Source organism: Rhynchophorus ferrugineus, unplaced genomic scaffold (assembly GCF_030347505.1).
Source record: "Rhynchophorus ferrugineus isolate W39M unplaced genomic scaffold, kcgeb_rfMv2 rfM4, whole genome shotgun sequence".
In the NCBI taxonomy this organism is placed as follows: Eukaryota; Metazoa; Arthropoda; class Insecta; order Coleoptera; family Curculionidae; genus Rhynchophorus; species Rhynchophorus ferrugineus.
In genome coordinates this window covers 55,795,435-55,812,878 of record NW_027472583.1, presented here as the reverse complement: position 1 = coordinate 55,812,878, position 17,444 = coordinate 55,795,435, and the positions used below count along the sequence as shown (strand labels likewise).

The window sequence follows — 17,444 nt, the reverse complement described above, 5'->3', positions numbered from 1 at the left end:
TTTATATTCTACTATATACACACAATTTAGCTTCATACCTACCTAAACCTATTTATCTATTTACACAAATATTTTAGCTACTACCAACTGAACATTTTGAAGTCGGTGCCGACATAAATTAAATTAAACCTATTAAATTTGAAATCAGCAACAAAACAAATTTAAATTGATAGTACTGTTTGGGTTTGGCACAAAGAAGAAGAAGGACAAAAAGACGAACAAAAGGCCACTTTTAATAGGCTCTTAGAGAATTTTTTTTAAATTCTACACAGAAAAGCAAAAGGAAATGTAAAAGGTTTACTTCCTAATATTTGTGTTAAATAATATTATTACAGCTCCCGTATTTTTCGATATCTTAAGATGAGAGAAAAACGGGTAATAAAAATACTGAGAACACGATGCCAGTTAGATATTCTGGATTAAGTTTTTCTACCAGGTATGGCGACAAACTACTTGACTTTTAACGAACAGGAGGAACAGACCAATAGATGGCGTTTTTGATAGTTATTTAACAACCTATTATCTAAGAAGAAAAAGTATACCGAATGCGCATTTCTTAATTGCTGATAACCTTTATAAATGACCCTAAATTAGAAACATTTTATTAAGCTGCTGCTGGTATAAAAGCGGTCGACTAGTTTGGTAATCAATATTGTTTATTATTTAACCGATTTTACTACCTAAGAATGATGCTCAAATTGTTCTGGGTACTACTTGTTGCCAACTTCTTTAAAGGTAACATATATTAACGTTCAAATATATTTTGTTTTAATGCATGAATTGTATTATTTAGAATCCTTTGGTTCAGGCGCTAATGAGACTACTGCAAACTTAACAGGTAAGTATTCTTTTAATAACATATTTATTTTAAAATAATTTAAGATTATAATAATAATAATATAAATATATAATTTAGTTCTAATGACTTCGGGATCAAATAACTATATTGTTCTATGATTTGTTCTTTTATATTATTCAAATTCAATTACTTCCGTTTTGACTGAAGATCTGTTGCCAGTTTTCTGGTAACAGCCTTACTGTAGAACCTCTAATGGTTCTGGGCGACAAATCTTTTGTATATAAATGTACACCAATAAGGGGCCAGAGTGATGAGTTTGATCGGGAGAAGTGTCAACTTAAAGGCGCTGTATTTAGAAGTCCAATCTGTCTCAAATTTTACCACATCACTGAAGATATTTATCGTTTAGTAATTATTTGTAAAAAAATAACTTGTTCTCGCTCCGCTTTAACAGATAGTCACAAATATACAATAGATCCATTGAATTTCTTAATTTAATTCATGAGGATCCCAAGTAATGTGTTGATTAGTTGTTTGAAGATTTTTTTGTAGATTCGGATCCACCTCTGAAAGTGCTGTATTATTCCTTAATGTACTTTACAAGTCTCTCCAATAAATAAGAATAAACAAAATAATATGGTAGCATGATATATAGTACCTGTTGCAGACTGGTAATACAACACTCACTTGAGACAAAACATTACGTGGAGAGCTTCACAAAGATACAATTTTAGATACTGCGATACAATTTTTATCGGAAGCCAAGACTAAACAGTAAAAGAAGAGGCGTAACGATAGTAAAACCTAGACAAACATCAAGTTTGCAACTACAAACTGTATGTTTGTGTATGAAGCATATGAGACAAAAAAAAACCTAAGATCCGGACTGTCTGTCTCCTATAATTCAAGAGGTTCTGTTACGATTTTTGGCTGAATTACACCAATATTCCAGTGATAAGGTTCTTACTATGACTAGCATATTGCTGTCAAACACAGCTATATTCCGACATGGTAATGCGATAACATAACACAGTCAAGAAGGTTCGCTGTTAATATGAGGAGTAACAGAATATCTTCAACACATCATTGACATTACAGGCCTCAATATAATCGAGCTGTTATGGGAGTAGATCAATGAGAGTATATTTACATCTGTAATATCAACTGAAGAAACTGGCAGATATGTTGGTACTAGAATAAGACAACATTACATAAGAAACTATTCACTTACTCCATGAATACATTCTGCGAAGAATTGCAGCAATTTTAAAAGAAAATGGTGGCTCAATTCAAGATCTGTATGTATATCGTTAGTACAGGGTCAGATTACTACTGATTACATTAACTACGAATATCTATCGTACCATAAATAATAAAATAGGGTTACATAAATGATTATAAAATTGCGATCATGCCTACAGTTGAGCTTTGTCTATCAGGGGATATACATACCTTTCATCATACTATTAACTAGATAATAAATTAATTTTTATTTGTACTTTAGTTCAGTTCCAACCTTCGTAGGGTGAAGACGTATTTTCAATACGGTCCAAGCTATAAAAAGATACCTTTCTTTAAAAAAACCCAGTATTTTATTACGGTTATTTAATTGAGTGTTAAAAACGCATAACAGACGCGGCTATCCGTCTCTCAGTGGACCTAAAGTGTAGTGAATACGTGTTTACGTGACCAGACAAAAGGACTGCATCTCATTTTTATTAGTGTTTAAAATTATTTCATCTTATTTAACAACAGTCCTTTTGAAATTCATTTATAGTATTTATAGTAAAAAACTAGTGCTAAAATAACATAAGTGAAAAATGAAGTGCGTGAAATAAACAATGTATTTATTTTATTTTTTTTATCCTCTGGAAGTAAATTAAATAAAATATTAAAAATTAAAAAATGGCAAACCATAGCGATTCAACCAAATCACCTGCACACTTTGATATAAGATTAGAACAAACAGCAATAACGCAAACTCCACCATCAGAATGGACTACAGTCATTAACAAAAAACGATTGAGAAGTCCAGAAGAAGAAATCGCGAGGAAACAAACAAGAATCAGTGACTATTGGTTGCAGAAACCGATAGAGACAAAAAACAGTTTTAGCAACCTGTCGGAAGAAATTGAAGAGAACATACAACCAAGCCCTGAAAAAGTTGTTCCCAAACCACCACCAATAACAGTCTATAAGGTAGGAATAATAAAAAACATCCATGACTTATTGAAAACTATTACTACGAACTACACAATTAAAACAGTGAGCTATGAAACAATTAAAATCCAATTGTTCGAAGCGGATCACTTTAAAGTTCTTATAAAAGAATTAGATGAAAGAAACACCCAATACCATACATTCAGGCCAAAATCCGAGAGAACATTTAAATTCGTATTAAAAGGATTACATCACGGGACGGACTTTAACACCATCAAGGTAGCACTAGCTGAAAAAGGACACGAGGTCGTAAATATTCACAATATACGACATCACACGACAAAAAAACCTCTGCCTATGTTTTATATAGACATAAAACCTAATGGAAATAATAAGGCGGTGTATGAAATCACCAAATTGGAAAATAATATTATTAAATGCGAACCACCACATATAAAGAGAATTATACCACAATGCACAAGGTGTCAAGCGCACGGGCACACAAAGACTTACTGTCGCAAATCATATAGATGCGTAAAATGTGCAGGAGAACATAAGACAGGAGATTGTACTCGTAAAGTTCGCGATGAAAAAGTGAAATGTGTCAACTGTAACGGAAATCATCCAGCGAACTACAAGGGTTGCGCAGTTCACAAGCAACTACAGCAGAAACTCTATCCTGCCTTAAGGGAAAAAAGGCATCAACAAAAACAATCCACTACTACCAATCTACCACTACCCACCAGAACAAGTCAACCAGACATAACTTATGCCCAAATAGTTGAAAATGGTTCAGCACAAAAACGAGAGACAATATCTCAACCTACTGAAACTAGCAACATCTCAAGATTAGAAAATATGATGGCCAAACTAATGGATCAAATGAGTACGATGCTTGGTCTACTCACAACTGTCGTAAGCAAACTTGCCTAATGCCTGAAACCAATAGCTACAAAATCGCCGTCTGGAATGCCAATGGGCTCCAACAACACGCCAGGGAACTAAAAATGTTCGTAAATGAACAAAATATTGACGTTATGATGGTTTCCGAAACACACTTTACGGACAAGAATTATCTGAAAGTTCCTAAATATAAGCTTTATCATACAAATCACCCTGATGATAAAGCACATGGAGGTACAGCCATAATAATTCGAGATGATATAAAGCATTTCGAAAAAGAAAAATTCCGCAAAGACTACCTGCAAGCCACCAGTATAACCATAGAGGAAGCCCATGGACCATTAACAATTTCTGCGATTTATTGCCCACCCAAACATAACAACAAGGCAGAACAATTTCAAGAATTCTTCAGTACGCTAGGTAATAGATTTATAGCAGGAGGAGATTATAATGCAAAACATTTAATGTGGGGTTCAAGAATAATAACCTCAAAAGGTAGAGAACTGCTCAAAGCCATAAGAAAAGATAACTTACAACATATCTCTACTGGTGAACCAACATATTGGCCTTCAGACAGAAATAAAAAACCAGATACAATAGATTTCTGTATTACAAAAAATATTGATCCAAAAAAGTGTCAGGCAGAATCATGCTTCGACCTGTCTTCTGATCATTCACCAATAATAGTAACAATTTCTTCAAAAATTACCATCAAAGATAAACCCCCTTCTCTGTGCAATAATAGAACTAACTGGCCCTCATTTAGAGAAAACTTAGACCAAAATATCTCTCTAAATTTACCGTTACAAACTGAAATGGATATAGAAATAGCAGCAATAAATCTTACAAAAAATATACAGGAGGCAGCATATTCCGCGACTCCCAACAGTGAAACATTTCCAAGAAAAAATACACATATATCATGTACAATACAGAAAAAGTTAGCAGAAAAAAGAAAGTTACGACGAAATTGGCAACAGCAAAGGACTGAAGAGAATAAAAGAAAATTTAATAGGGCCATAAAAGAGCTGAGAGATCTAATCCAAATCGAACAGAACCAAAGCATTCAAGAATACCTAGAAAACTTGACATCAACTGAGGCTACAGACTATTCGTTGTGGAAAGCAACAAAAAAGCTTAGGAGATCCCAGCAGCATAATCCACCTATTAAAACAAGCGAAAATAATTGGGCGAGAAGCAATAAAGAGAAGGCCGACATTTTCTCAAAACACCTAAAAAATGTTTTTAAACCTTTCCAGTCTCAGCTACATAAAGATGACGAAAATAAAATTACTAGCTTTCTAGATTCGCCATTTCAAATGGATTTACCGCATGAGAAATTAACGGTCAAAAAAGTTAAACATACAATAATGAGAGAGATTAATATTAAAAAAGCTCCTGGTTATGACTTAATTACTGGCAAAATTTTAAAAGAACTATCAGAAAAGGCTATAAAACTATTAACATATATATTCAATGCTATGCTACGAATTAATTACTTCCCTAGTATCTGGAAAGTAGCTAAAATATTAATGATACTTAAACCAGGAAAAATACCAGAAGATGTGACCTCCTACCGACCTATAAGTTTATTACCAATAATCTCGAAAGTTTTCGAGAAATTATACATAAAAAAACTAAACTATATAATAGAAAAAAGAAAAATTATTCCAGAACATCAGTTTGGGTTTCGCAATAAGCATGGGACTATAGAACAAGTGCATAGACTTGTAAACCAAATAAACGCTGACCTAAATGCCAAAAGATATTGTTCGGCTGCTTTCCTAGACATATCTCAGGCTTTTGACAAAGTATGGCATACGGGCTTGCAGGTTAAACTAAAGAAACTTCTCCCTCATCCGGACTATCAGCTACTAAAATCGTATCTCACTGACAGACATTTTATTGTAAATCAAGGCGATGAACATACCGAATTAAATCCCATATATTCAGGAGTTCCGCAAGGTAGTGTACTGGGTCCAGTACTGTATCTTCTGTATACGGCTGATCTGCCCACCACAAAAATAACTACTGTGGCAACATATGCAGACGATACAGCAATCTTAGCATCCCATGAAGATCCAGTCACAGCATCAATAAACCTACAAACCCACCTGGAGCAAATACAATTATGGTTGAAGACATGGCGCATTAAAGCCAATGAATCAAAATCCACGCATATAACGTTTACCCTGCGTAGAAGAACATGTCCACCAGTAAATATCAATCATCGTCAACTCCCCCAAGCAGAGCATGTTAAATATCTTGGTATGCATTTAGATCGACGCCTAACCTGGAAGAAGCACATACTCTCTAAACGGAAACAACTAGGACTAAAATTATATCAAATGTATTGGCTCATTGGGCGCAAATCCAAGTTATCATTAGATAACAAGGTATTGCTGTATGAGTCTATACTCAAGCCCATTTGGACATATGGAATTCAACTATGGGGTACCGCTAGCAAATCTAATATATCCATCATTCAACGGTTCCAAAATAAGGTGTTGCGTGCCATTGTTGATGCTCCGTACTATATTTCAAATAAAGTGATACAACGCGATATTCCTCTAGAACCTATAACGAGTGTAATCCAACGTGTTTGTGTGAAGTACTTCGAAAGAGTGTCAGTGCATCCCAATGTACTCGCTAATCAGCTAAATATGCGACGTGATAGTGAAGTGCGTAGACTAAAACGTTTAACACCACCTGATCTAATTACTGGACATATGTAGAGTTTAGAATAAGCATTAGAATAAGACTAATTAATTAAGATAATATTTTATACAGAAGATTGCTTAATGAAGTGATTTTCTACGTGCCATGTATATATAATATAGACATAAGAAATACTTATTGCCAATAGGGCAGATTGTGGACTCACGAAGAGTAATAAAAAAAAAAAAAAAAAAAAAAAAAAAAAAAAAAAAAAAAAAAAAAGATTTGTACTTTCTAGAATCTCTTCACACTCCAGCTAATAGGACTTTTACAAAATTACCATTACGTAAGTACTATTTAATATTATGGTAGTATTAGGAAATAATAGATCAAATAATAAGTTTGTAAACTATTACGAGTGGGTTAGATTTGACAAATTTTTACCAAATAATATGCTATAATAAATATAGACAATACAATAGAACTAACAAAAAAATACAGAACAAAATCTAAAAACTAATGATGTACAATAACCATAAACACTAAATAATAACTAAACATATACCTAATCATAGAAAAAAAACTAATTCATGTCAAAATTAAAAATGATCCTACAATAAATCCTAGAACTTCTTTAGATAAAGTAAATGCTTTACTTGTTATTGAACGGAAATATTTTTTAACAAAAATCGATAGAGTAATTGAAATATTGCGTATCATTGCATAAAAATAGTCAAAGTATTTTACTATTTATCATTCACAATTTTAATTTCTTTACCCTATTACATTCTTGGAAAATATCGTTCCAATATACTGCTATATTAATATATAATATGTTATTTACAAGCTTTTTTACAAGCTACAAGCATATATATATATATATAGGACGACGGAGCCAGAACGTTAAAAATCAGTCGAATGAAACTAGTAGAACCAAAAATAACGACTAAAACAGTCGATAGTAAAAGGTCAATTACTAAATAGTTGATAGCCGAATTCGGTCGATAGTTCTCAGCACTAGTTTAAGCACTGGTTATTTACAGCAATAAAAAAACTCTAAAGTAAGTATTCGCTATTTTAAGTAACTTTAACTATATCTCATTTAGTTGTTTATACTTTATATGAGTCCCTAATAATTTTATTTTTTTGTTGCTAAATAAAATGAAAAATCATACTTATAATGTTACTGATTCAGTCGTACAAGTGTACATGAGGTCAGTATAAGTTTCTACAAGATTCGAATCCCAACCAGACAGAAGAAAATGCCTGTAATGGAAATGAAAAAGGGGCTGTAACTGAATTCACTCGACATTAACTACTGTTTACTATTGAGAAACCATATATTCTTAAAATAAAAAGAAAATTAATTAATTAATGATTAATAGTTAAAGATTAATTAATTAAATTCGAGCTTTTAATAAGTGTCAATCAAAAGTTATGTCTGCCTATACCCTATTAAACAAAACATCTGCTTTTTTCCATTTTTTTTTCGTTCTACAGTGTTGGTAGAATTTTAAGAAAACCAAATATCCCTCATCAAATGTATATAATATAAGCATTTTTTATGTGGTTGCTATCAACTATGTAAAATATGTATTGATAAATACATTTCCATCTCTATTTTTAAATTTAAATTATTATTATAAATGTTGTTAGTAAGTTTGCCATCGTTATATTTTTGATTTACTCCAACAAATATAGGGTTCTTGATTTCAATAATATTATTCTCAAACTTCCCGACTGGCGATTGTATTATTAACCGTTACTGTTAGTAGAGTTATTGCCTAAAGTTTTAATTTTTTTGGAAGTGAACTTATTAATTTTCTAACATATTTCATAGTTAGTATACCTGAAATACTCACTGACTTCAGTTTCATAAAATTAATTCCATCAAATACTATTTTAGATTATTAGTATTAATTATTAGCTATCGACTAATAGATTCTAACCCAAATTAGATGATTTATGTTGATAAAACCATGTTAAATTTTTTCGTTTTCGTTGCTAACACAAAACAATTTTTTAAGAACATTTTGATATTATTTTAAAGAATTTTTGTTTTATAACTTCTGGTAAAATCTTAGAAATTCCATTTTTAAATTTAAAATAAATCAATTTTTAACATTTTCTCTGTAGTATGTTATTATTATAAGTCAATATTTTCATGACTCTGTATTACTGTTATCTAGCCGGTTAAGGTGATCAATGATATTATACAATGAAAAAGAGATAAAATTACATTTATATGTATTTTTATATTTGTTCTAATAGGTTTGGGTGACAGTAGAAGCTTCCACCTTTCCAGTGATAAGGCTAATTTTTTTAAAGCCTTTGTTAATTGCCAACAAGCGAAGTTCCAACTTGCTGCAATAATAAGCGAAAATGATGATTACGACTTGAATTATGCATTAAAAGATGTGTCAGATGGTATGTAGATTAAGTTATAGGATATGTTTTATCTCACTGACTACTAAGGGGTTGAACTATATTTCAAAAAACAGACTATATGATCACTTAATTTTTTTTTTGCTTTCTACACTTAGTCTATTGTATCAATAATAATTTATTAGTAGTTCTATAATCAAAAGTGACTTTTTTTTGTAAACCATCCTCATTTGATTTTCTCATGATTTTTTGGGTATATATTTCGATATTTATATCCACCTGTTCCAGAATATGACAGTAGTAATCGGTGTGTTATTCTGAAGGTAATCCGCGAACAAACCAACATATTTTTGAACAAATTGGTTACAAATCGAGCTAGCTTCGTTGGTGTACATTAATTTTTAACGCTTACTTTCCTAGGTTCGCGATTTTGGCTATCTGGAACTCAGTTAATTGGTACCGAAGAAGAAGGCAAATTTTTTTGGTTGAGTGGTGGTTCTCCTGTAGTATATTCCAAATGGCTGAAAGGTGAACCAAACAACCAACTCGACAGAGGAAACTGTATCACGTGGGAACAACGTACATCTGTTGGTACCGGCTGGAGCGATAATGATTGCCTGCTTAAGGCACAATACATATGTCAAACCGTCTAATTCATTCAATTAAGTCTCAAGTTTTACATTATGTAAATAGTGATTAAATTGTGAATAATAGCTAGATGATTATTGTATCCATACTTTTTAATTTCAACTTTTTGGGAGAATTTTGAATTATTTTAATATGTAATCGGGTCTTCAATATTTGATTAAATGCTCTAATCTTACTTTCTTTGTCTAATTATTTTATTAGTTCACATTGTAATATCTAATACAACCCCATTGCTATGATTCCTCTCAAACACGACTAAAAAAACAATGATCTTAGATATTAGGCTAACCATATATTGTTTGCCCAATTTTGTTGGTTTTCCAATTAACAATACGAAGCGTTTTAGACATATACTATTTCTTTTAATTAATAAAGATCAATTTTAGTATCTTTATATTTATTATGACAACATTCTTACGCAACAATATTAATAATAGGTATAGATTAAGTATTGTTGCACTTAGATCACATACGAATTCAAAGAGATTATATATGTTTATATTTGGAATTTGAAGGAATTAAAATATTTATTAAAATATATATTTAACTGTATTGGTAATATATTTGTTTTCATTGTGTATTTCAGAAACCTTTCGTTTTGATCGCTTCCTGGTTCAAATAGCTTGCTTCAGTCGTATTTATTATCGTCAAAAAGGATTAGGTAATAATTTGGAATTGATAAGTAAATTCAGAGACGCAAAATTAGAATAATATGGCAATGTCGGTCGAATGAAAGCTCTCTGAAGCTCATCAGGAATCTCATCATCTTTTCCTTTCTTGATTTATAGGCTTATAGGATCAGTTTACTAACATTGCTATTTTTTTCAACTTCTTTGGTTATTAATGATTCATTGCTGATGGTGGTTCGTTTAAAAAATTATTCTATTTAATTTAGCATATACAAAGTTTCTCAAAAAGAAAATCAAAAGAAGACTAAAGAAGTTATTACTATTAGTTAGTTATTATTATTACTAAATATATTTTATTGATTGCGGTTCAGAACTGAAATATGACGTATATTACTTGACAGGTCAGAACAATACAAAGCAATACAAAACAGAAAAACAAAAAATATATTGTCGCTAAATATAGCTAGTTTTATAGCAGAGATGATTTTTATTAAATATAATAAACGTACGTATTTGCATAACATATTCTCTTACATTATTCGATCCATCAGTGACTGAATTAGCAAAATGGACTGGTGCTGACATCCATTAAAGACGCAAAATTCGCTTTGATCGATCACGTACCTATTTGGCAGGAACGGCTGCCCGGGGCGTCAACTGAAGCCGCTCTACAGGCAGGATAATCTCGGTCCTGGTAGTCTGTCGAGGTGACTTCGAGCTGGACTTTTTAAAATCGGACGTGCGAATGTATTTTTCACGGTGATATTGTCGAATTTGTTTGTTAGTTTCAACAATCTTTATTTGTTTATAATATTATGTAGATGAAACTTTAATTCGCCAGTTTTAGCTTGTGTCGAGTGTATGAAAATATTCCTTCATACTTTTCTAGTTTTTAAAGAATGCAATCTTTTTTCGATTTAAGAATACCGAACAACATGGGTTATGTGAGTTCTGCATGAGTTAAATAACTTCTCAGTATAATAAAGTATATAAAGGTGAATACAAGCCCCATTATCTATAATAAGTCAATTGAAAAGTCCCCGCCCTACCATAGTAAAACACATTTTTTGGCAAAATTAGTTTTTTTTTATTCAATATAATTTCCTTCAAGGGTGATACATTGACTATAGCGACCCTCCAACTTTTCGATACTATTTTTGTAGTACGATTTGTCCTTTGCTTGAAAATAATCCTCAGTTCCGGCGATCACCTCTTCATTCGACGAAAATTTCTTCCCAGCGAGTATTCTTTTGAGATCTGGGAACAGGAAATAGTCGCTGGGGGCCGGATCTGGAGAATACGATGGCTGAGAAAGCAATTTGAAACGCAATTCATGGATTTGCATTCATTTTTACTGACTTGTGACACGATGGATTGTCTTGGTGAAGCAGCACTTTCACGATTTCGTCCTTCAAACGGTCCAATAACGCCATGTAATAGTCGTTGTTGATAGTCCTTCCTTTTTCAAGGTAATCAATGTATATTATTCCACGAGCATCCCAAAATACAGACGCCATAACCTTGCCAGCCAGTCTGTTGCGTTTTCCCACGCTTTGGAGCGGGTTCATCGTGTGCAGTCCTCTCGGATGACTCTCGATTGGACTTCGAAGTGAAATGATGGAGCCATGTTTCATCCATTGTCACATATCGACGCAAAAACTCGGGTTTATTACGCTTGATCATCTTCAAAAACTGCTTCGAATCATCAATTCGTCGTTGTTTTTGGTCAAAGGTGAGCTCGCGCGGCACCCACTTTGCACAGATCTTTCTCATACCTAAATATTCGTGAATGATATGATGTATACGTTCAGTTGATATCTTTAGAGTGTCTGCTACTTCATTCAATTTCAATTTACGGCCATTCACTCTTTCTGCGTTCACCGTCTTCGGTGGTCATTTCGCCACGTCTATAATTAGCATATCTTGCCAAGTTATTTGCAACCCTTGATTTTCCTTAGGCAGTGTCTGGAAACTCGGCATCAAGGCAAGTTTTTGCTTCAACTGCATTTTTCCCTTCAAAAAGCAATATTTTATCAACACGCGAATTTCCTTTCCATCCATTTTTTTCCCAATCACAAAAGTTGCTTTACTCAAAATGCTGTAATTCACAAACTAATGATCCGACAGCTGTAAAATTTATACACACATCTTTTAAGGAAATAAAATACATATGGATTTAATTCTAGTAGCGCCATCTGTGTGTCAGGCCGGGGACTTTTCAATTAACCTGTTATCTTCCAAAAGGTCCTAGTTCAGCTTTAATCTCGTTGCACTCTTGTAGATTGGTAGACAGTCTGAGTATTAAATTTAATTGATATTTTCGATTCAGGCGAAATAACAAGAACGACAAAAAGCGGTCGCGCACACATACGCACAACCGTTCCGTTTGCCACTAATCACTCCATCCTAGACACGTCGTCCAGTTCGGTTGTTTTGAGCTGCCCCATAAACCCGTCCAATAAATTGTGACCGCGCCGTTCTGTTCTATTGTTTCTTCTACGCGAAAAACCACATCCCATCTGACTAATGGAAATCCAGGGAAAGGACCCGTAGTTCGGCACCTATGCTAAGTTGTCCTTGTTGTTGTGCTATATTCTTGACTTATGGCCAATTGTTTTGGATTTCTTTGCCGGCGATTTATGTATTCCGGCTTCATTAGGTATATTGAACTGCGTCGTAAATTTTCCGCCATCTACTTGGAAATATCGTGTGGTTCAGGGGACGGGAGAGGGCAGGACGAATCAACTAGTTTATTTAATTCGATCTATTTGGATCTTTAATAAACTCGGTTTGTATAGAAGTTTAGGGTACAGGTGCCGTTAGATAAAGACAAAATATTCAGCGATTTATTTAGGTACAAATAGAATCTAATTATATGCAGAAGAAATATTTATTTTTAGACGAACAAATATTAAACAATATACAAGATTTTAAACACTAAACAAGATCACACTATAAGAATTTAAAAAGAAAGAAATGCACGTGGCTGGATTACCTTCAGGTGCTACGAACAGTCGACACGTCTGATCACTGTCAGAGTCAGGAACGGAAAGAAAGGCGTCGCGTCATCCCCTAGCTTCACCACCGGAGGTTACCACGTCGTACCCTCTCTCAGTACCACTTGTTGCCACCTCACCGTGGGTGCTAACTTCAGGTATGTGTAACGCATCGAGTAGATCTGTGGGCTGCTGAGAATTGCGGGAAAACTCGAAACATCTGAAGGTCGCTACAGAAGTTAAGTTACAATACACCGATAATTTTAAAGTAAATATTGTAACTCCATGATAATAAAACGAGGTGAAAAATCCCCGCTACTATTTTGATTGCCGATAATCTTGCTCAATTGATAAAGATGAGTAAGTTTGGTTTTCTTGAAAAGTTTACTTGATTTTTATATATATTTTTAGTTATGATTCTTCTTCAATTTCGTGAGAAATATTGGTGTTTGAGATGTTGAATCGTTTGCGGTTTATTAACATAAATTTTTGATTATAAAAAACTCCATAAGAAAAAGTCTGGTGTCGTTAAATCCGGAGATCTGGCTGGCCATGTTAAATCGCCACTTCGCGATATTAGTCTTCGCGGAGAAACGTTATTCAATCATTGAATTGTTGAACAAGTTGTGTATGCTGTGGACCTATGGCTGATACCACATGTCCTCTAGTCTTTGCTTTTCCATTTCAGACACAAGAAAATTTCGAATTATGTCTTGAAACTATTCACCAGTAACAGTAACCGCAACATTTAATTTTCAAAAAATAAGGACCAATGATGTTTCCAGCATGAATACCACACCATACAGTTATTTTTAGTGGATGTAATGATGAATTATGAATGAATGAATTAGCTGATGATTCTGAGTTCTCCAAAACCGACTGTTCTGTTTATTGACGTGGCCACTGAGACGAAAATGGGTTTCATCGCTCATTATCAATTTAGACGAAAAATCTTCCATTTCACCAGAGGGCGTTAGGATTCCATTACTGTACTCAACACATTGATCTGTAGCAATTTTTGGATTAATTGAATTTTGTAAGTAAACATTTTCAAATCAGTTTTCAAAATTCGCCTAAAACATTTTGCACATTTTCGGCGTTACGATACCGTACTGCGTTTTGACGCAATTTCCGCGGAGTGGCAATAATGGAATGTTTATTTTCAATTAGTATTTTCACTATTTCTGCTCGTTCTTGCGGCGTTTATTTATCTGTAATAAAATTTAGATATCTACACAACACAAAGGTTAAAGCGAAACTGGGCTAATCACATAACCAAGATGGCGCGCAATCAAAATGGTAGCGGGACTTTTGCCACTGTTATAGACATCACGGCTAATTTAGAAATTAAAATATCATAATATATGTTTGATGACTAATGCTGAAATATTATTTGAAGGCAATAGCTATAAAAATTGTAGGAGCAATAAAGTTTAAACTATATACATTTAATAATGGGTGCTTGATTTTCTTAAACTTTTAGTTGCTTGACGAAGTGCTGCCCTGCAAGTGAGTATCTCATTGATGCGAAAAGTTGGTAGTAGGAAGGGACAAGGTCTGGAGAGTACGGCGGGTGTGATATTATGTCCCATCTAGATTTTTTTACTTATATTCGATATGCTTAGTACAATCTTAATTTATACATTAATTTATTACTACTATTGTACTTGGATTAATACACAAGCAAGGGGAGTACGGGATTAATTAATACATTTGTATATATTTCCCAAATTAAAATAAAATTGATCTACTTAAGCTAAAGTTAAAAATACACTTATACACTAAACAAGTTCGTGTGATTCGGTTCGCTTAAATCTTTAATCAGATTTCCCGCATGTTGTCGGTAGCTGTATTGCTACCACGTTGTTGTGATTTAGCAACCTTAATTCATATTTTAGGGTGAAATTTTTGATCACTTAGTGTATCCATTTGTGTTCGACATCATCATGCAGCTCTTCGTTGATTATGTAGTTTTCGTTGCGATGGATTACTGGCTGATGTTCTAGTGTAACTCTATATTTGCACCCTATAAGTATATGGCTTTATAATTGACTGATAAACCAATATTTTTGATTTTAGGACAAGGTGAAAGTATCTTCCGACTAACCAGTGCAGTTGCTTGACTTTGAGTCTAATCTGCTCCGCTTTTCGTCTAACACGATGTGTCCATTCCTACCACCGAGGTATTTAGCTGATTCTGCTTGAGGAATCGGGTATCTGTCAAGTAATATAATTAGGTTTTTGTCATTTCGCCGCAACGCCAAATCAACATGGGCAGATTTGAAGCTATTAAGGTGTATTTTCCAGTCTCCAGTCCATTTGTGGATATTGTTGACCGCTATTTGTACTTTTTCTAGAGCACTACAGAGAGATGTATGTGTTGACATGATAACTGTGTCGTCGGTAAGTATTCCAAGTACTGTTTCTTTTGTTGTTGGGATATCAGCACTATATAAAATACTTGTAGTAGATATGATAAATAAGCTTTTTGTTTATTTTTGTGTAGTTGTTCCAACGACTATTATTTATATATTTTATTTTGAAACGTTCTTTTGTGTTAAAAATCTAAGTTTGATTATTTTTTACTTTTTAGTAAGTCGGTTAAATTTTTTGTAAAAAGTATTTTATTAAAGTCACAAGAATTTTAGTCTCCATCAGATGATGAACAGTGAACTGTGATAAGCGAAAGAGAATAGGCTTTTAGAATCCGCATGAAATTGTCCTTCTCATTTATCGCATAATATATCTTTCTACATGCACTACTTCATATATGTAATATAATTCCTGCATAAAAACAAAAATTAGCTTGTTTTATAGCTTTATAAATAACTAAAATTATTGTTTGTTTATTACTAACTCAATTAACTCTTTTTTAAGTAGTCATTGTATTGTTTTAATTAAATTCTTTCATTTTATTGATGGTCTATGCCGTGTCGAACATGAGCTGCGTGTATAAACTAATGTAATTGGATGATTTTAATGGGAAATTCTCCCATAACACATCGTTCTTATATAAACAGTGATGTAAAAAAAAAGGAAAAACTAGACGGAGTAACGTTTTACAGCCAGTTTTAATTAAAATAATAACGACACATGTTCCTTTCTATGTAATTGCAGTATCTGGGAAGCTCGGGAAAAAGACAATAAAAGTTTAAATATTTTTCGGGATATTCGCTCGGCATGTAAGTAAAACTGAACTGAAGCTTTCGCGGAAGGGGTTTATTCGTTTTATGGGATTAGTTATTCATGGGATTCATTAAAAACTATATGGTGTCGCTTATATAGTCTACCCAAAGTTGGTGTGAACATACGGCATCCCAATTTGTGACTTTAAAATGGTGTAATGTTGCCACATCAACTATAATTTTTGTTATATTTTATCTTTCACCTATAACAAAATTCTAATCTAAATAAAATAACCAAACAAAAATTTTATCAAATAAAATTTATTTTGAGATTATAGTACATCTAAAAACTACAGTTAATTATAGAGCCAGAATAGTTTATAAGTTACAGTTAGGATCTCTTATCACTATTGTTTTCAAGAATTTTGTATACATTTGACAATTTTAACTAGAATAAAATGGGAATGAAAATATTGTCTTATTCTAAAACGAATTTACAAATTGCGACAGGCAATGTATTAAAAAATTTTATGACGTGAATTCACAGCAACATTGCATAGAGTATATGTTTTCGTTACCCTTTATGATTTGGATAGTTGAAAATATTTTATTTCTTATATGGAGTGAATGGTATGTTGGATCATTTCTGCAGTTCGGATTTTTTTTTATTATCAAGTTTTGATATTGACAAATAAGTTAATGTCAAAATTTCGGTGCAAGAAAATGGTAATTTTACTCTAGAGCGTTAAACTCAGTTTCATTTTGAAGATCCATATGCATTAATGTTCATATGTTTGAAAAAAAAAATTATTTGTTCGCCTATAACTTTTCACTTTTATGACGAGATTTTAAGTGTTTTATAAGTTACCAATAATATATTAGGTAACGTAACTATAGTTATTCAATAAAACAACTAATGCATGTCATCGAATATTAGGACGTGCAACGCAATGTTGCCGCATAAACTTAACTCTTAGATAATTTTCATTCTGATAAAACAAAATATTAATGTGAATAAAATAATGAAGGAATAATAAAGTTTTCAAATAATTTATTTTACTTTCATTACAGAGCATATGTGCTTTTTAAATTTGATTCTTATTTCTTTCGTTGCTATACTTTTTTGTCAAGTCATTTTGAT

At 32.7% G+C, this 17,444-nt stretch overlaps 1 protein-coding gene and 1 long non-coding RNA gene across 2 annotated transcripts; both read left to right on the top strand.

Annotated features, from left to right (window-relative positions):
- Nucleotides 1-619: 619 nt before the first annotated feature.
- Nucleotides 620-9,728, top strand: LOC143195900 (C-type lectin mosGCTL-1-like). Its single transcript, XM_076403411.1, has 5 exons — nucleotides 620-735; nucleotides 794-838; nucleotides 6,819-6,866; nucleotides 8,792-8,947; nucleotides 9,326-9,728. Exons 1-5 carry the CDS (start codon nucleotides 687-689, stop codon nucleotides 9,556-9,558), a joined length of 531 nt encoding a protein of 176 aa, XP_076259526.1. The 5' UTR covers nucleotides 620-686; the 3' UTR covers nucleotides 9,559-9,728.
- Nucleotides 9,729-15,256: 5,528 nt separating this feature from the next.
- Nucleotides 15,257-17,184, top strand: LOC143195899 (uncharacterized). Its single transcript, XR_013005609.1, has 3 exons — nucleotides 15,257-15,361; nucleotides 15,416-16,715; nucleotides 16,814-17,184. It is a non-coding gene; the product is annotated as an uncharacterized LOC143195899 (long non-coding RNA).
- The last annotated feature ends 260 nt before the right edge of the window (nucleotides 17,185-17,444 follow it).

Excerpts from the sequence above, each read along its gene's own strand:
- LOC143195900 (XM_076403411.1), top strand. The coding sequence starts at position 687 with ATGATGCTCAAATTGTTCTGGGTACTACTTGTTGCCAACTTCTTTAAA. Across the intron at positions 839-6,818 it reads GACTACTGCAAACTTAACAG|AATCTCTTCACACTCCAGCT; the intron begins GTAAGTATTCTT and ends TGTACTTTCTAG. Across the intron at positions 6,867-8,791 it reads TTTTACAAAATTACCATTAC|GTTTGGGTGACAGTAGAAGC; the intron begins GTAAGTACTATT and ends TTGTTCTAATAG.